Below are 18,040 nucleotides of genomic sequence, written 5' to 3' on the forward strand. Positions count from 1 at the left end.
CACCCTCCGGACCGACATCAATTATTAAACAACATGCAACTGACCCAGTGGGGAATGTCAGCTCTCAAAGACATTTTATTTAAAACTGTTAACGTTTAGCTTGGTTTCCTTTATTGCTGTATCTCTAACATCTCTACAGGTTCTTGGAAAGCTTCATGGATCCAGGTCGTAGCAGGCTATGAAGCCCGGGTCAGTTCACCCAGCCCGCTGCCAGCCAGCAGGTGACTGGACTGCCCCTGGCCCTCCTGCAGGAGGAGGCTCTGCCGCGCATGCGCAGTGGACGGTTTTTTTTTTTTTTTTTTTTTTTGCGCGTTGCCGATCGGCTGGAGGGACGGGCGGCGGCGGGCACGAGCCTGAGGCGGCATTGCTGACCCTCTTGGGACAGTTGGTACCACTTCTTCCCACCCTTCTCGAGTCTCAGGCTTCCTGTCCGCAGGCCTGGTCCCTCTGCGTCGAGCTTCCCTAAGGAGAAAGCACGCGGCCTGACGCGCCGCTCTCCCTTGAGAGACCCACGGGCGCGTACTCGCGCGCGGGCCGCGGACGTGAGGGCGGCGAGCGGCGGGGCCGCGGCGCCCAGGAGGGCCGTGCTCGTGCCCGGCTCGTCGCGAGGCGCGCGCGCGCTCCCGCCGCAGCCCGGGCCGCGCCCGCCCCGCCTCTCAGCGCCGGCCCTCGGAGCCCGGTCCGCGAGCGGCGGCGGCGGCGGCGGCGGCGGCGGCGGCGGCGGCGGCGGCGGCGGCGGCGGCGGCGGCGGCGGCGGCGGCGGCGGCGGCGGCGGCGGCGGCGGCGGCGGCGGCGGCGGCGGCGGCGGCGGCCGGAGGGACGATGAGCGGTGCGGCGCGGGCGGGCCCGGCCCGGCTCGCGGCGCTGGCCCTGCTGACCTGCAGCCTGTGGCCGACGCGAGCGGACAACGCGAGCCAGGAATACTACACGGCGCTCATCAACGTGACGGTGCAGGAGCCCGGCCGCGGCACCCCGCTCACGTTCCGCATCGACCGCGGGCGCTACGGGCTCGACTCACCCAAGGCCGAGGTCCGCGGCCAGGTGCTGGCACCGCTGCCCATCCACGGAGGTGAGGCCGGAGCCCGAGGCCGAGCCTGAGGCCGGGCGGGGGACGCGGGGGCGGCGTAGCTGGGTGTCTGCGCGCCGTTCCGCCGCTTGCCCGGGGAGATCGAGGTCCCCGCGCTGTGGAGCCTGGCCTGCTCCCTGCTGGGGAAAGAGGCTCTGAAACCCTGCTGCATTTCCCTCCCAAAATTAAAAGAGAGAAAGACTTTGAGCATTCCCCTCAATTTCGTTTAGGTAGCTTGTTTATTGGAGGGCATTGGAATGCGAGTTTGCAGGAACAGTTGAGACAAAGGCGGTGGTGCAGGGGCGCAGAACTACTTCATGGTGGACGAGATGCTTAACCTGTATTTTGGAATCGGCAGATTTGTTCCTGAAATCCCACTGGTTTAACACTGCGGTGAATCTCTAGGGATAAGAGCCCCCCCCCCGCCTTCCCCGCCGCCCCCCACGTCAATACGTGCCTTTTTTCTATAGTGGCTAAGGGGAGTGGGGAGGGGGAGTCCCTGTTGCTTTTGGCTTTTTCTGGCCGCAGTAGTTTGCTGTCATGAGACGCTAGAGATTTTCACATTATAAAGAACGTGAGAGAAGCTGATGGTAGCCAAGACTTCGGTCATGGGTGCCCACCCAGAGGGAAAGAGGTAAAATGGTCAGGAATTGTCTTTGAAGCCATTTGATTTAGCCTTGTGTTCCCCCTGTGTATGCCGGCTGTGCATACTTAACGATTTGATGTACAACTTGTATCTGTTAATTACTGGTAGTGTTTTAAGGAATACATTTCTCCGTGGAGTGTGGTATTTGGGGGCTTTGGCAGGCTGGACTTTGGGAAGATGTCTCCTATCTTCCATCCCACTCTCACCCTTAGAATGTTGAGAGGATTGAAAACAACCGCAAAAACATCTGCTATTCATGTACAGATGATCTAGTCTAGGCAATCTTTAGGGTAATGGTGTTTGCTTTTATAGTCTAAATACTAAAAATATGTCTTCTGAGCCTTGCATTTGTATGATAGCACATACTAAACTGTTTCTTGGTTTTTTGTTTTCGAGGCGTACTGGCTTGGGGCATAAGGCTTTACTGTTTGTTGTCTATCTTCAGCTTAGACTGGGCTCTTAAATGTTCATTTTTAAACCAGTGACCAAATGCTGAGAGTGCATTTTTTATTCCAGTAGGTTAGGAGCAGCACTCACGGTCCCATCTTGACCATAGAAACAGTTTTGTCTTTGCTCCATTCAATAAATATTTGCTGCCTGCTCTGTGCCAGTCACTGTCGCTGGGACGTGTAATGTTGCCAAACTATGGCGGTAACAATGCTACACTATTTTCTGGTGGGGAAAAGAACGATGAGGGTCATGTGGAAGGGGAGGAAGAGGAAGAGAGAGAGGCAAGCTCCTCTGCAGCAAGAGCGCAGTACATGGTTGCGAAATCTGTGGTTTGCACTTGGGCTTGGTTTCCCCAGGCACCCCAGACCACTGCCCTCACTTGAGGTGCTCACTGACTCCCAAGTGTTTTATGTGCCCCTATCTCTTGCTTGTCTGTTACCCCAAAATTAAACCCTGTCTTGGAGAATGCTTTTAGGGGATCTAACAGAAAGGTGGTGCTGGGAATTAAGAAGCCTGTTGTCTTATCCTGTCACTGGGGTGTGAGGTTGAAGGCTCGATATCAGATCTCTGCTGCACGCACCCTGTGTGATACTGGAAAAATAATTCTGCTGGTGGCTTCATTTCTTATAAAACAAACAAACAAAAAAAAAAAAAAAACAAAACCAAAACAAGCCAACAAGCAAAAACCAAAAAACTGATTATTCACCTCTCAAGTGGAGATGATGTATCATTATCGTACCTTAAAATTTTTACTTATTTTATCGATATGTATGTGTACAGTGTATATGGTGCCCACAGAAGAGGGTATCGGATCCTTTGGAACTAGAGCTAAAGAGCCACCCTGTGGGTGCTGGCAACCAGGCCCATGTCCTCTGCAAAAGCAACAAATACTCTTAACTACTGAACAATCTCTCCAGCTCTTACCACATGAGGATTGTTCCGGGATTTCTCAAGATGTCAGTGGTGGGACCCTGAAGGTGGACCTATTAGACAAGCTTTGGACAAATGGCCTTTATTCATGTGGTCTTTCAGTCCAGCAAGAGCTGACTGAAAACCACTTTGCCAAGCACCATTAAAAGCTCTGGTAAAAGGGAGGGCTGCAGCCTGGAGTAAAGCTGTTGAAGGTATCTTTCTGAAGCTCCCAATCAGAGGGGCTCTTTCCCCAGGTAGTCTACCTGTAAGTGTTTCTACACTTGTGCGTTTATACGGACTCCAAGGTGACATTCAGGATCATATTTTTAAAAGACTGGTAGAAATCTGGGTAACATTATTTGTGTTTAAGAACACCATTTAAAGCTAGGTGGGGTAGCAGACACCTGTTATCCCAGCAGTGGTATTACGGAGGATTGGTGCTCCATAGTGCATCCCAGGACACCCGGACTATGGTGTGAGACTCTATTTCCCAAAACAAAAACAATAATACCTATTTGAAAAGACAAAAGAATTTTACAGTTTGTCTAATAGTTAACATGATGGTTAGTTCTGTATCTGTGGCTTGATTGTAAAGTTAGAAAATCTCGTTATTTTTACAGCACTCTTCTCAGGCCAGTATGATTTGCCCAGCTAGGCATGTAAGAATTACTGAATTTTACTTCTCCTCTCTTTATAAAGGACAAATTGACTATTTTTTCCTGAAAAGCTTTGCTATTTTCAAAGTACATTTTGGAAAGTGTTGCCATTCTACTTTAAAATGCTTCTTAAACAAGTATACTTTGAAACAAAAAATTTTTTTTTCATTAAGCAGAATGTATCAGTGAGTGGAGGTGCTCTTTGTTCTGGACTAACATTTACAAGTTCCCCGATAAAGTATTCATTTTTAGAAAGGGAGTTTTGAAAGAGTTGTTGTACGTTTATGAACTGATCATAGTTGATTTCTGGCTGCTTGCTGCAATGGTCAGTTCTGAATTAGGAACCCCCTAATCCCTTTGCAGAGCAGGCCTGGTTAGTGTGTGGCACAGACATTGTAAATGTGCTTTATGTGCATGCACACTGGCTTTTTGTTTGAGCCTGGAGTGGGGGTTGGGGAAGGAGAAAACCCTGTGGTGGTGATGTAATTAGTATGTATGCAGATTGCTGGCAGCCAGAGTTTGGCATTGGCCACTTTATGCCTTGTACAGAAATATCAGGATGGGATGTTAAAACGTAGGAGAACAGCTTTGCCAAGTAATAAACCTTACTAATACCTTGCTGACTGAGGAGTTGCAACATAATTTTTAAAAGGTTTATCTTGGGTTTTTGTGTTTGAAATTGTGGTCCTATTGTGACCCTGATGTTCCCTTTACAAATCTGAAGTTGGATTTAGGAATTTTCATGAGCAGTGAAGGGGACTGACATTAAAAACAGAAGGTGAAAGAGATCATATAACATTGGAGTTGATGATAGCAGAGGAAGGCTGCCAAACACAGAAATTTCAAAATAGTTACAGGAAAAGTACATATGATCTTGGGAGCAGGTAGTCTGAACATTCAGGAAAAGAACTGAGAAAAGCTGGAGGCTTTGAAAACAGTGCTAAAATAATTAAATAGCTGGGCAAGAAAAAATGTGGGGTGGGTGTGTTGTGTTTGTATTGAACTTTACAGTATAGACAATATTTTTACATGGTATGTTTTCACCTTTACATCAGGTTGATTTCTGTTAGCATATAAATGTTCCAGAAAACCTAGAACCACCCACCGTCTTTACCAGGCTCCCAAAATGCTACCTTCTTATTTCTGTTTCTGTCAGAGCAAGGTGTCTGATAAATGTTTCTTTACTTGCTGCCTCCACTTTTTCCTCCTGCTTTTCCTTATATGGTGAAAGTCTTTGATTGCTATGCTAGTGATTTTGATTTAAACATGTTTAACTGATATGTTGAGTGACATGGTCAGGATTCCTTAAGTCCTGGTGTATAGAATGATTGGCCGAAATAAAATGAAAAGTTTTAACTTTCTATTACAGACACACATGTAGTCCTTGGGTTAAACACATTGCCTTCTTTGAGATGTGTTAATGGCGATAAGGCTTAGCCACATGTCACAGCTGGTACATTCTCCTGACTTTGCCCAGGCCAGTACTGGGTTGCATCTGGGTGTAGGGCAGCTCTGTCACACTTCATAGAGGCCACACACACCTTTAGTTTATAGTGAATTCTGATTACAAGTTGTAAGAGACAACCAAACTGCAGAACTTCATTTTGAATGTTTTAAAAGAAATCCTTTACGCCAGGCGTGGCGGCACACACTTTATTCCCAGCAGGGATTAGGCAGAGGCAGGCTGATCGCTGTGAGTTCGAGGCCAGCCTGGTCTACAAAGCGAGTCCAGGAAAGCCAAGGCTACACAGAGAAACCTTGTCTTGAAAAACCAAAAAAAGAAAAAAGAAAAAGAAAAGAAAAGAAATCCTTCACTAGTAAGAACAAGTGAACGTCTTCTCAGATCCTCTTACTTGGAGCAAGATGTGACTGAAATAATGAGACAAACCCTTAAGAAACCTGCCATAATATACATGCTCATTACTGAGACATTGCTCTGGTTTTTGTAGTACTAGGGGCTAAACTCATGGCCTCACACATGCTCACTAAGCACTTTGTCACTGAGCTGTATCTTGGCCCAAGAATACTGTTCTCTTTGAATGAGTGACATTGGAAGACTGTGTGTACATATAAATGCACCTTTATAGCAACAAAATATTCAACAGAGTTAGTATTTTCTTTGTGTTTTTTATTAAACAATTTTAAAACATTCAATATACAATATATTTAAATTCTAGATAAATTGAATTTTGGCATTCAGAAATTACTTGTAGACAGTTGGGAGTAGGTAAGTTTTATTTAAAATAGAAGAGATGGGACTAGAGAGCTGGCTCAGTGGTTAAAGGGTGTACTTTCCGCAAAGACCTGAGTTTGGTTGCCAGCACACATGTTGGGCTGCTCATAACTACCTGTGGCTGCAGTTCCATGGGGTCTGACTCCCGCTGCCACCCATGGGCAACTGTTAGTTATATGCACATATCCTACATGTAGTTTATAATTATTTTAAAAATATTTTTCAAGAAGTAGGGCAGAAAGTCAGATATGTAGATATGTAGTGGAACCCCATATTCAGGTGGCTGCAGCAAAAGGATCAAAGGTTCAGAGCCAGCTTAGCTCCATAACGAAATACTTTTTGAAATATATATTTCATGTTATAAGATCATATATATGTTCATATATATGAACTTTATATATTGTGTATAATAAGTAAAAGAGAAGAATATTGTGTTGTATACTTCATCCTTTATATAATTCATGAAAAGGAGGTTTAGTGGGTCAGACATAGCAATGTCAGTGGGATGAATGGACTGTCTTCATGGCTAGTTTTTTTTTTTTTTGTTTTGTTTTTATGACTAGTTTTTTTAAAGTATAACACTCGACCCATTCACAAAATGCAGTTATTAAGTTTGTCTAGACGATCACCCTTTGTTTTATTATCCTTAAGTTTTTTTGTGCACTAGGCATTTGTTATTTTCCGTAAGTCTTAATAGTGTAGCTTTTCTTATTGTTGGAGGTAATTTTGAGTAAAACAAAGAGAACCCTTCAAATATCATCAAAAGGAATTTAAAAGCCCACCCTGTGCTTGTGCTGTGCTAGTTCTGTGTCTGCACAGAAAGGGCATGTGTATAAATTCTGACCTGAAAGAACTTTGGGTCATCTTATTGACAAGATCAGCCTTGGCTGGGTAGCACAACTCAGGCACAACATTCTGAAAGACTTTCTTCAATATGCAGGTGGGTTTTTTTCTGAAGCAGGGCTTACAAAACACTGCCCATGTGTTAGCTGGCATCAGGAGCTGCTTTCATACTGTACTTTCAGGGTTTGTGCTTGTGAAGAGCCTACAGGGCTTGTGATAAAATGTTTCCAGCCCCTGTAAGAAAATTACTTTATTTCCCCATTAGGGGCTGTATTATAACTGAGGCTTTGATTGCTAAGTTGTCCCAGTCTGAACTCTTGGAAGTAATGTGTCCTGTCTTCTTCATTTGAGGCAAGCTAGTAAGGCCGGGCCTAAGACTAGCAAGTGACTCAGATGTGTAATTGTGTTTAATCCTGCAGTGCTTGTGTTTAATCCTGCAGTGCTGGCAAAGCTGACAGCAGGGTCTTAGGAGAGGATAGAGCAGGGATGGACAGAGTAGGGCTCCATTGTTGTACTGTATTGAACTTAAGTAGTGTGGAGACCAGAAAAATGAAAAACATTATTTGAATTTATAGTCTAGAAAGGTCTAAAATGAGGTTTAGCAGACTATGTTGGCACACAATTTTAATCTTAGCACTCAGGTGGCAGTTCTCTGTCAATTCGAGGCCTACCCTTTCTTTATGGCATGTTCTATACCTGCTGTGGGGTTGGAGAAGGGAGGGGACAGGGAGAGAGAGCGGGACATATTAACCTTGTCTTATACCGGATCAAAGGGACTTGAAGTCAAACCTGAGAACTTCTACTTCTGACTGTAGTAGATCACTGGTTCTCTCCCAACCTTAACTGGCCAGAAAACCAGACAGCCTGTGAGCAGCAGTTTCAGATTAAGTCAGGCAGCATGGGATGGGGATCCTTGAGAGAAGAGAAAGGTAAGGGAGCCCCACCGTTACCGTCTACTGCCTGGGAGTTTCTAGGCTGCAGTCCAGAGACGGGCAGCCCAGATGTAAGCAGGTGGTCCCATGAGCTGATGAAGAGCACTCCAGGAGCATGAGGCAGAGCTGGAGAGGTGGAGGGGACTGCTGCAGGGGGCTTTCCTCCAGGCTGGGCACTGACCTGCATAAAGAAGTTGCTGGAGGCTAGGAGAAGAACTGCCAGAAAGGAGCAGTTAAGATGGCTCCAGGAGCCCACAGGAAGCTGGGACTCCATGAGGTTCATTCATCAGAGTACAAGCCCTTCTGGTGAGCAGGAGCGTGTAGCGAGGCCAGAGTACTCCTAGAGCAAAGCTGTTCTGGGACCCTCTGCCCAATGAAGCTTAAATGCAATTTTAAAAATTTATTTTTGCTTGTTTTTGTTTTTCAAGACAGGGTTTCTCTGTGTGGCCTTGGCTGTCCTGGACTCACTTTGTAGACTCGGCTGGCCTAGAACTCACAGCGATCCACCTGCGTCTACCTCCCAAGTGCTGGGATTAAAGGCGTGTACCACCACACCCGGCTTAAATGCAAATTTTTAAAGAACATCACTGATTGAGACCATATAGTTTGTTCCAAAGTGTTTGGATGATATTTAGAGGAATGCCTTAACATGTATCTCCAAAACCCATAAAATCTGAAACTGATGTCCAGTCCAGAATCACCAGGCTTAAGAAGCTGGAAAAATAGGACCTATATAACCAGATGACAGGGTTGCAGGTGGGAATTAGGCCAATCTCTAGAAGCATACTGTGTGTTCAAGAGTGGAAAAGGAAGCATGAACACGAGGAGAGAGAATAGATCAGAATTCTTTGTAGAGCACCAGCCTTGAAAATGCATAAGACTTAAACTGACTCGTGGGAGAGGATCCTGTTTCTTAGGTGTTTGCAGTTTGTCCCAAGCAATACTGTAGGTAACATGTATTGGGTATGTGCTGTGTTCCACAAGTGGTGCTGATGTTTACGCTGATGGTGTTTAAGCTTCCTAAGAGCCGCAGGTGGTACTCTTATCCTCTCTTGGTGCTTGGGGAATTCAAGGCACTCCAGTCTTTCATTTGGTGCCTTTTTATTTTTAATAGCACTTAACATAACTGAAATTGTGTATCTATTTTCTTTGTTTCTGAGGGCAGGGACCCTGTCTCTTGTGTCCACTCTTGTATATTCAGTGATGCATATGGTATTTGGAACATAGTAGAGTGGTGCTGAGCAATTAGTGTTGTGTGAATTAAAGAGAGTGAGGTAGTAGCACACTGTGGCTTTGGAAATTGGGCAGGGCTGGGGCTTGAGGTAGGCCTGCCTGATGGCACTGTCCGTACTCTAACCACCTCTTTGTGTCGCTTCCCAAGTGAGTTAATAAATTATGATATATCCACTCAGTGGAATGTTACACAGCCATAAAAGAGGACACTGTTTAAAGCGCTGTGTGTGTTACAAAAATAAATACAAAGTGTTTGAACTATGTGTTAAGTTTGTTTACAGTGGTCAAGGGCTCAGAGTAATATGCAAAATAAAAAGGATTTTGTATTGATTAGATCACCAATGGCATTTCTCTGGATTAAAACAAATTACTGCAAGGCCATGGATAAGGCTCAGTGATACGTATGTTCTGTACTCTCAGTTTGACCTCCAGGAACAAACACAAATTATTAGTTTTCATTGAGAGGGGGAGAAAGCAGTCAGGTAAGATGGCTGAGTGGGTTAAAGCACTTGCTGTGCAAATGTGACAGCCTGAGCGTGATCCCTAGACCCACATGAAAGAGAAGGAGAGACCCGGCCACAGAGTTGGCCTCTCACCTCTCCATGAACACTGTGACACGCATAATAGTTAATTTTTTAGAAAATGGCGGAGGCAAGTGTTTGTGAGGGCAAAGCAGGGGTGGACATTGCCTGAAGGTGATGACTGAAGAAGTATCTGGAAATTTGCTTGTTGTAGTTTGGCCTTGAGCCCACACACATCTTAGATGGGTATGGCTGGATTATAGCCCTCCCTTTTTATTCTTAATTTTATTCTGTACCTGCAGCAAGAGCAGGATGGCTTCAAGATTTGATTAGCATGAGCAGGAAACTAGAAAGTACCAAGAATATGTTGAAAGAATGCTTTTCTTTAGTAAAATAAGAAGTACTCGAGCCAACCGGCGGTTGGCATATGCCTTTAATCCCAGCACTGAGGAGGCAGAGGCAGGTGGATCATTGTGAGTTGGAGGCCAGCCTGGTCGACAAAACAAGTCCAGGACAGTCAAGGCTACACAGAGAAACCTTGTCTTGAAAAACAAATAAAATAAAATAAAGAAGTCCTCTTTGATCAGTGGTGACACACACACACCTTTAATCCCTTCACTTGGGAGGCAGAGGCAGGTGGATTTCTATGAGTTCAAAGACAGACAGCCTGATTAGCAGATCAAGTTCCAGGATGGCCAAGACTATATATACATAGAAACCCTGTCTCAAACAGCAGAACAAAACAGAAAATGAAAGAAGTACTCTAAGACCAGCTCAGGCTGGTTGGTCAAGATGGAAAGTAAGGAATCTACAGTATGATTTTGAGTAACAGGCCCTGGAAAGGCAGATGAGATCCAAGCTCAAGGATTGACCTTTTCTGTGCATTTACAGGGTGGTGGTAACATTTGTTTTAATTATGTTGGTGGTTTTTTTTTTTTTTTCACTATGTAGAAATAATTTGGAGATTAATCATGATTAGTTATAATTTCAGAGCAGAAACTTTGTGACCATAAGGATATTTAAGTAGATGACAAAGGTGAAGGAATGGCAAGAGAAAAAAGCATGTTAGATACCACTGGGAGAATCATCTCACGGGGTGAGGTCTCAAGAGGTTGTCTGTGGTTGCAGACACTAGGAAAATTTAACCACACAGGAAAAGAAATTTAAAAAATCAAAACAGATTTAGAAGAATATGTGAATTCAACCCTGTTTCGTGACAGTCATAAATCTACAGGTGCTGTGTAAAGTTGATAAACCAAGAAATAATGGCTATTATCTTTTTTGAAGTGTTAAGGCTAGCCAGCAGAATTGCTAAAAATAGAAGTTGGTTGTCTCTGGGGACCAGAGGGGTGAGATGTAGCTATACTTGTTTGTGAACTGCTGGTGAGTTTGCCTTTTCTTAATGTCAAATCCTCCCTTTCCCCTCTGCTCACAGCAAATGAATCTGGTTCCTATATTTCTTTTCCTTCTTTGAAGAAGTTCTGTTTGTCCAATATGTGAGGTCTTTTCTAACTCCAGTGACATGTGGTGGAGTTTAGGATTGTGTAGAGACTAAGCAATTTCTCAATATGTACTTGAACTGTGAGATCAGGAAATAGAGTTAGTGCCTTTGTTTTCATAAACAAACCTAGGTCTATGAACATAAAATAGTTTTCTGTTGTAGGCTCCAAATTGTCTGTATGTCTTTTCTTGTTCTCTAGCAGGTCCCTTCCTTACCACTCTATTATGGTTCGAACTTAGCATTCATTGAACTGTTTCCCTGGCCCCACTGGACAGAATGAGTTTCTGCCTCTTCCTGACTTCTAACTTGCATATTCTAACTTCTTCCTGCATATTTATCCCTTTTTCTCTATTCTAGATCACTTGGCAAAACCACCATCATGGATGAGCCAAAACCCTTTTTAAAAAACCTTTTCCAAGTTTCCTATTGCCAAGCAGCTGAATGCTTGGGGGTGAGGGTTGGGGCTAGGACCTTACAATCCAGCTAGGTTTGAGATCATAACTCTGAAGCAAAACTCAACAAGCACTTAAGAATATCCAATAATCAAAACTTTTTTTAAAAAAAGAAAGTCACATATATAGCACATATGTATGATTAATCTCAGCTAGGTAAGGTAATGTCAGCTAGGTAAGCTCAAAAAAGTAATGCAAGTTGAAGACTTAGCCTGGGCAATTTGCCTTGTTTCAAAACGTAGGGGTAGGAATGTAGCCGTCAGTGTAGAGCATTTGTGTAGCACACCTAAGGCTCTAGATTTGATCTCCAACACCACTAACTAAAACTCTCAGAACACAGTTCTTTTTCCCTTCTTGTACGCCTCCTGTAATCCTCCTCTTCTATGGCTAGTCATGGCCAGGCCTTGGGCTCTAGAGTCATACGTTTAATGGCCTGTCTGGTATCTTTACTTAAATATCCTAGTCTTTCCAAATTGATTAGTTCCAAGTGGAGCTTTAGTTCAGTTTTCATCCCGCAGTCTACTACCATTGTGCTCTAGTCTTCCCAACCCAGTAAATGGCATCACTGTCCTCTGTTCTTATTTAGACAGATTAGGAGTCACACCTACTTGTTTTCCTGAAACTCCACTTATTATCTGCTCCTCACAGTTGATCTGTTGAATGTGTACTTGGCATTTACAGAGCCTCTGATAGGTAGCTGGTATCTCCTTACCCTTTGCATGCTCTTTTTGGTCTCTGATTTCTTTCTTAACTTTTCTCAGTCTTTTACAGTATCCAGAATTTTCCTAAAAGTTTTTGTTTGTTTGGTTGGTTTTGGTTTTTTGTTGTTTGTTTGTTTTGTGTGTGTGTGGTTTTTGGGGAGGGCAGTCTTGGGTTTTTTTTGTTTTTGTTTTTGTTTTTGTTTTTGTTTTTGTTTTTGTTTTTAAGACAGGGATTCTCTGGGTAGCCTTGGTTTTCCTGGACTCTCTCTCTCTGTAGACCAGGCTGGTCTTAAACTCACAGAGATCCACCTGCCTCTGTCTCCCATATCACTCCTTTTTAAACTCCTTCTCATCCCTAGGATGGGATTCTGGCCTCTAATCCAGCTCTAACCTCATTCTCCCTCATGCTACTCCCTCGTTCATCTTATCATTAGCAGTTTACTTGCTAAAACAATTTGATATCCCTTCGGTCCTTAGGACTTCCAAATTTCATTTACCATATGTACCTTCTGGCTGATGTCTTGCCAACCCATATCCCTACATGCACACTATTTGTGTTTGCATTCTTCATGGAGCTTTATAGTTCTTTATACTTGTCATTAAAGAGACAGGCACGGGAAGTGGTTACAGACTCAGAATTTAACTCTTCAGTGATCTATAAGCCTAACCTTCCCATCAAGGCTGCATCTTACCTAAGAGAGACTTGAGAAAGGCCAGTGACAGATCTACCACTCTCATCCTTTGAAAACTGAGTGTTACAAAGTGTTCTTCATCCCAAAGAAAAGTTTGTTTAAATGTTCCTACATAGTTGAGAACTTCCTTGTCTGACTCAAGTCCTCTAACCTTTGGACTTCATATTCCTGTTTCTTTTGGCCATTCTTAGGAATATGGTATCTTAGGTCTCAGAATGGATCTGTCTGTCTATAAATATTCCAACCAGAGGGTCTTGTGTATTGCTACAGTCTGAATGTTAGTGCCCTCCCAAAATTATTATGCTGGACTTTGGCCCCCATAGTGTCAACATTTAGAGGTGGTACCTTTTGGAGGTGGTTAAATAATGAGGGTACAACCCTCATGAATGGAATTAGGACCCTTATAAAAGGGGCTAAAGGGAATGTCATGTCCACCTAGAGCCTCAGTGTGGCCTTATTTGGAAATAGAACCTTTGCATATGTCATTAGTTAGGGATTCGGATGATATTTTACTAATTAACATGAGCCAAAAATCTAGCGACTAGTGACTAACAGGAGGGAACAGAGAGAGGCACACAGAAGAGGACTCAAGGAAGGAGCTAATCAGAGATAGGAGTGATTCTTCCACAGCCGGTGAGCACCAAGGGTTGTCAGCACGAACAGAAACTGGATAAAAGGCATGACAGGGTTTCTCTCCAACCCATAGAAGGAATAAACCCTGCCAATACCCGATCTTAGACTTGTTGCTTTCAGACTTTTGTTTTAATTCAACAAATTTGTGATGATTTTTAAAAATATAATAGTCAGGAAACTAATAAAAAGAAAAGTCCACAATTGGACTTACAGAGTTTTGTTTTGTCAGTGTAGAAGTGTGACTCTTTCTGATGTCTTCTTCAAAGCTGTCAAATACAAATAGCCAAAACACTAAGAATGTAACATTTATATTATTCTTGATTGTGTCACGGTCCTTCTTGCCATAGGTAATCTATTATATATATGTGTAATAATATAAATGTATATGCACAAAAATAAAATAATAAAAAAAGAAATGTGACTTTTTATTTGTAATGGCCTGTAGTTCTATAGGTGGTTTTGGTGGTCTCAATTACTGACACCCTCAGCTTCCTCTGTGTTACACCCTTGGTCTTTTTTCATAGAGTCTCATCTTAAGTCACATGATTCTGTCTTTACTTCACTTACCCTGCTCATTCAGCATGTAAAAACAAATTTTGAATTCTGATTTGTCATTAGTCTTTATGCTTTCTAGTAGACTTGTATCACTATTCAGCATCATGAACTTATTTTCTGCATCTTAATCCAATGTTTTGGGCTGGTAGATCTTGACAAAAAGTTGTGGCCCTTCCTATTGGAAAACATGTCCTCTATATAGATACACACCATGTGAGAAGGCACAGGAGGAGGTTGGATTGTATCTTGAAGCCTCACATGGTTCGTGGATCTAGAGTTTAAAATCCTCACTCTAAGCTGTCAGGGTAGTGCACATCTGTAATCCCAGGACTCGTGGGGCTGAGGCTAGAGGATCCTGGTTGGAGGGCAGCCTGGACTAGGTAGCTGAGACTCTACCTCAGAAAACAACAGAAAGACAGCCCTCCAGTTTGCATTGAGTACTAGAGACAAGATATTGGCAAGGTTGTACTGCTTCTAGAAGCTCTAGAAAGACTCTTTCATTTTCTGGCATGCTGAGGTTGCCTTGCATTGCCTAGCACACAGCCTTTCTCTCCACCGTCAAATCTCCCACTAATTCTGACCATTTCCTCCACATTGAAATAACTCTGTGATTACATTGAGCTCCCTTGGATAGTCCAAGATGGTCTCTTTCTCATAAGGTCAGCCAATTACCGCCATCTTTGATCTATAACATTATTCCTCCTGGCCTTATGAAGAACACTGCCCCAGGTTTTAGGTCATCTTTGGAGGAGTCGTTCTGTCTCCTGTACATAGTGCACCAGCACTGACACCTTGTGATTACAGCTTTCTCTTTCACAGTGTCTACAAATTATTTATGCTCATCTTTTAGTTTTGCTAAAGATTAGCAGCATCTTGAGTGGTCCTTCATTTGCACAATTCTCTATTATTATTTCTTAAGTGTTGGGATGCTGTTCATACTAGTTAGTTTCTTATGGTCTCTTTTCAGTGATTCCTCAAAGGTCTTCTTAGTGATGGGGTTCTTGTTTCTGTGTTGTCACCAGACTAACCCATGAAACTAAAAATCCTACGTTCAGGTGGTAGCAGTTGTTACAAGTTTTCATTTGTCAAGTATTTAAGTGCGTACTGTGCCAGTGTGCTGCCGGTGGAAAGGTAAGGTAAGTGTAACATGTACTGTGTAGTGGAGAAAAGGGACATTAAACAAAAAAAAAATTTTAGGTGATTGTTAATAATCTCTGAGACTGCTTTACAACATTGTGGTACTAACAGCTCAACCTCTGTCACTTCTCTAAAGAGATGGTGTTTAAGCTGAGACAGAAATGTAAGCACAAGCAGATACTAAAGAGGAGGACAAAGAGGACGATCACCAAAGGGGCCAAAATACTCAGTGAACAGCATTCAGAGAGTAAGGGGAGGATGGTATACAGAACGGCTTAAAAGTGAGGCAGTGTCCTCTAGTCTGTTGGGGTTTGGGACTTTATAAATGTGATTAAAGATTATTGGAAGAGGTTTTTTGTGATGTTTTGCAACACTGGTGCTAAGGCTCTATTCAGAGGCAGTGTGTATGCTTAGCATGCGTGATAGTCCTAATGAAGGCATCATCTGAATGGGAGTTCATACTGGGAGAATGGACCCACCAGCGGCATCACCTCCATCCAGCACATGGCTCCATCTTCAGTTCCCAGCACCACAAAAATAAAAAGTAATGATGGGGAGCTTGACAGGAGATGCTGCTGCCTTGTTCTTCAGACATCTTTATGAGCACATAATATACAGAATAATACATTTTCATAGATGTATTTAATATACTTTGATCATATAAAATTATTAAAATTTTAATTGTGACAAGATAAGTATAAATTTAGCATTTTAATAATTTGAGGAGATATAGTTCATTATATACATTCATGCTGTATGAAGCCAATTTCTAGAATTCTTTTCATCTTTTAAAATCCAAGTTCCTTAAACTGAAAGTATCTGTTGTCTTCTTGTTCAAGCTCCCTGCCCCAACCAGTCCTGGAAATGTTTTTAACAGACACAGGCAAAACCCTGATTTACAAATTTCCTAAGCATCCTTCAGTTCAGTCAAGTTGACAATGAAGATTAACCGTTACGAGCTAGAGAGATGGCTCAGTGACTGCTGTGCAACATGAGGACCTGAGTCTACATCCCTAGTACTCAGACAACATCAGCACTGGGAGGCAGAGATTAGTGGATCGTGGGGACTCATTGGCCAGACAAAATGATGAGTTTCAGGTTCAGGAAGAGACCATGCCTCAAAATAGAAAGGTGGAGAGTGGTAAAGAGAGATACCCTATGTCAGCCTCTGACCTCCACAAGCCTGCACAGGCAAGCAGGGTCTACTTCTTCTTTGTGGTCTCTCTGTAGCAGTCCTTCCTCCTAAGCAGGACCCTCCCATGAATGAGAACTCTCAAGGTAGGAGGGACAGAGTGACCTTGTTAGGCTTTACACTAGCTTTGGCAGAGAGGGATAATAGTTTCTTTGACTACCTTAGGGAAGAGGTTGACAGAAGTTCTTTGAGATCCTCCAGTGTCCTGTAGCTTAAAGTACTGCCCTAGGAGTGTCATGTCTCAGCCTAACCGTGCTAAGAATGGCTCACTCCTTCCAGCCTTTGAGACAGTTCATCTTCTTTCCTCCAAAACTCTGTCTCTCCTCCATCCAGTGTCTGTTTTATCACTCTCCAGTTGTGTTTCACCAGAAACCTATGCCTCTTCCCCTTTAGATCTCCAACCCCATATCTCACTGCCAAGCATGGTGACCCAAACCTCTAAATTTAACCTCTGAAATGTGTTGATTTCCACATTCATTACCACCATCACTCCTCTCTTAGAATATAGTTCTTTTCTGGCTTCCCATGTCCACTGGTTTTGTTTGTCTGTTTTCCCCTATAGTAGTAAGACACTCTGTGTGTGTGTGTGTGTGTGTGTGTGTGTGTGTGTGTGTGTGTGTGTGCGCGCGTGTGCATGTGCGTGCGCGTGCGTGCGTGCACGAGTATGTGTATGTGTCCAGTGTATGTATTGTACTTAGAAAAATTATGCACTTAATTTTCTTTGACATAAGCTGGTATCTTAAGGCCCAATAACTAGGTCATGATTAATAATAGCTAGAATAAATCTATATTTCTAATAGTTCTATCTTGATGTCTAGATTTTTGCCTTTCTTTTCCAAATGTGACTTTTTAAATTCTTTATGGTAGCTAAAGAGAGCAGATTCACAAATTAAAGTATTAGCTCTGCCAGTTTCTTTTTGTGTTTTTTTTTTTTTGTTTGTTTGTTTGTTTTTTGCAGGGCTTTTAAAAAGCCATTTGTTAGTTTAGTGAAAGGTATATATATATATAAATCTCACATACCATTTCACAACACTATAATACTTTTTATTCAGGGTACTCACATATATATGAAACCATCTGAGATGAAAATTTAGGATGGCAGCTGTGTTGATGTGTAATTAAATGGTAATAGCAGTTTCTTATTACCAATTACCAGAATAGTAACTTTTACAAATTTAGTAATAGTCATACATACAAAGCCAGTATATCAAAAACAACAAAAAATAAATTGTACTTCTGTATGCTAGGATCAGATAGACAATGCATTTTTGTTTGTTTTCATTTTTGGTTTTCAAGACAGGATTTCTCTGGGTAGCCTTGCCTGTCCTGGACTCGCTTTGTAGACCTGGCTGGCCTCGAATTCACAGTGATCTACCTGCCTCTGCCTCCCAGAGTGCTGGGATTACAGGCATCCACCACTGCACTCACCTGGCTGATAATAAAAAGTTTTAAATACCATTTGGAAAATAGTACTGGTAGTAAAAACTATAAGCCAAAAAAAAAAAAAAAAAAAAAAAAATCAAACAACAACAACAAAAAACAAACAAACAAACCACAAGCCATTTTTGTAAGAAAGGAGATCTAAGTAAACAGATGCTTTTCATGTTCATGGATTTAGAGACAGTATTGTATTATGTATGTATGTTTGGTTTTTCAAAGACGAGATTTCTTTAGGTAACCCTGAC

General features: G+C 42.8%; 1 protein-coding gene across 1 annotated transcript in view; it reads left to right on the top strand.

Annotated features, from left to right (window-relative positions):
- The first annotated feature begins 810 nt into the window (after window positions 1-810).
- Window positions 811-18,040, top strand: part of Rnf130 (ring finger protein 130) — a 103,532-nt gene continuing 86,302 nt past the window's right edge. Inside the window, 1 exon segment of the mRNA XM_051168201.1 lies at window positions 811-1,069. Coding sequence (XP_051024158.1) covers window positions 823-1,069 — 247 coding nt within the window. The 5' untranslated portion in view covers window positions 811-822.

This window comes from Acomys russatus, chromosome 25 (assembly GCF_903995435.1).
Source record: "Acomys russatus chromosome 25, mAcoRus1.1, whole genome shotgun sequence".
Lineage (NCBI taxonomy): Eukaryota > Metazoa > Chordata > Mammalia > Rodentia > Muridae > Acomys > Acomys russatus.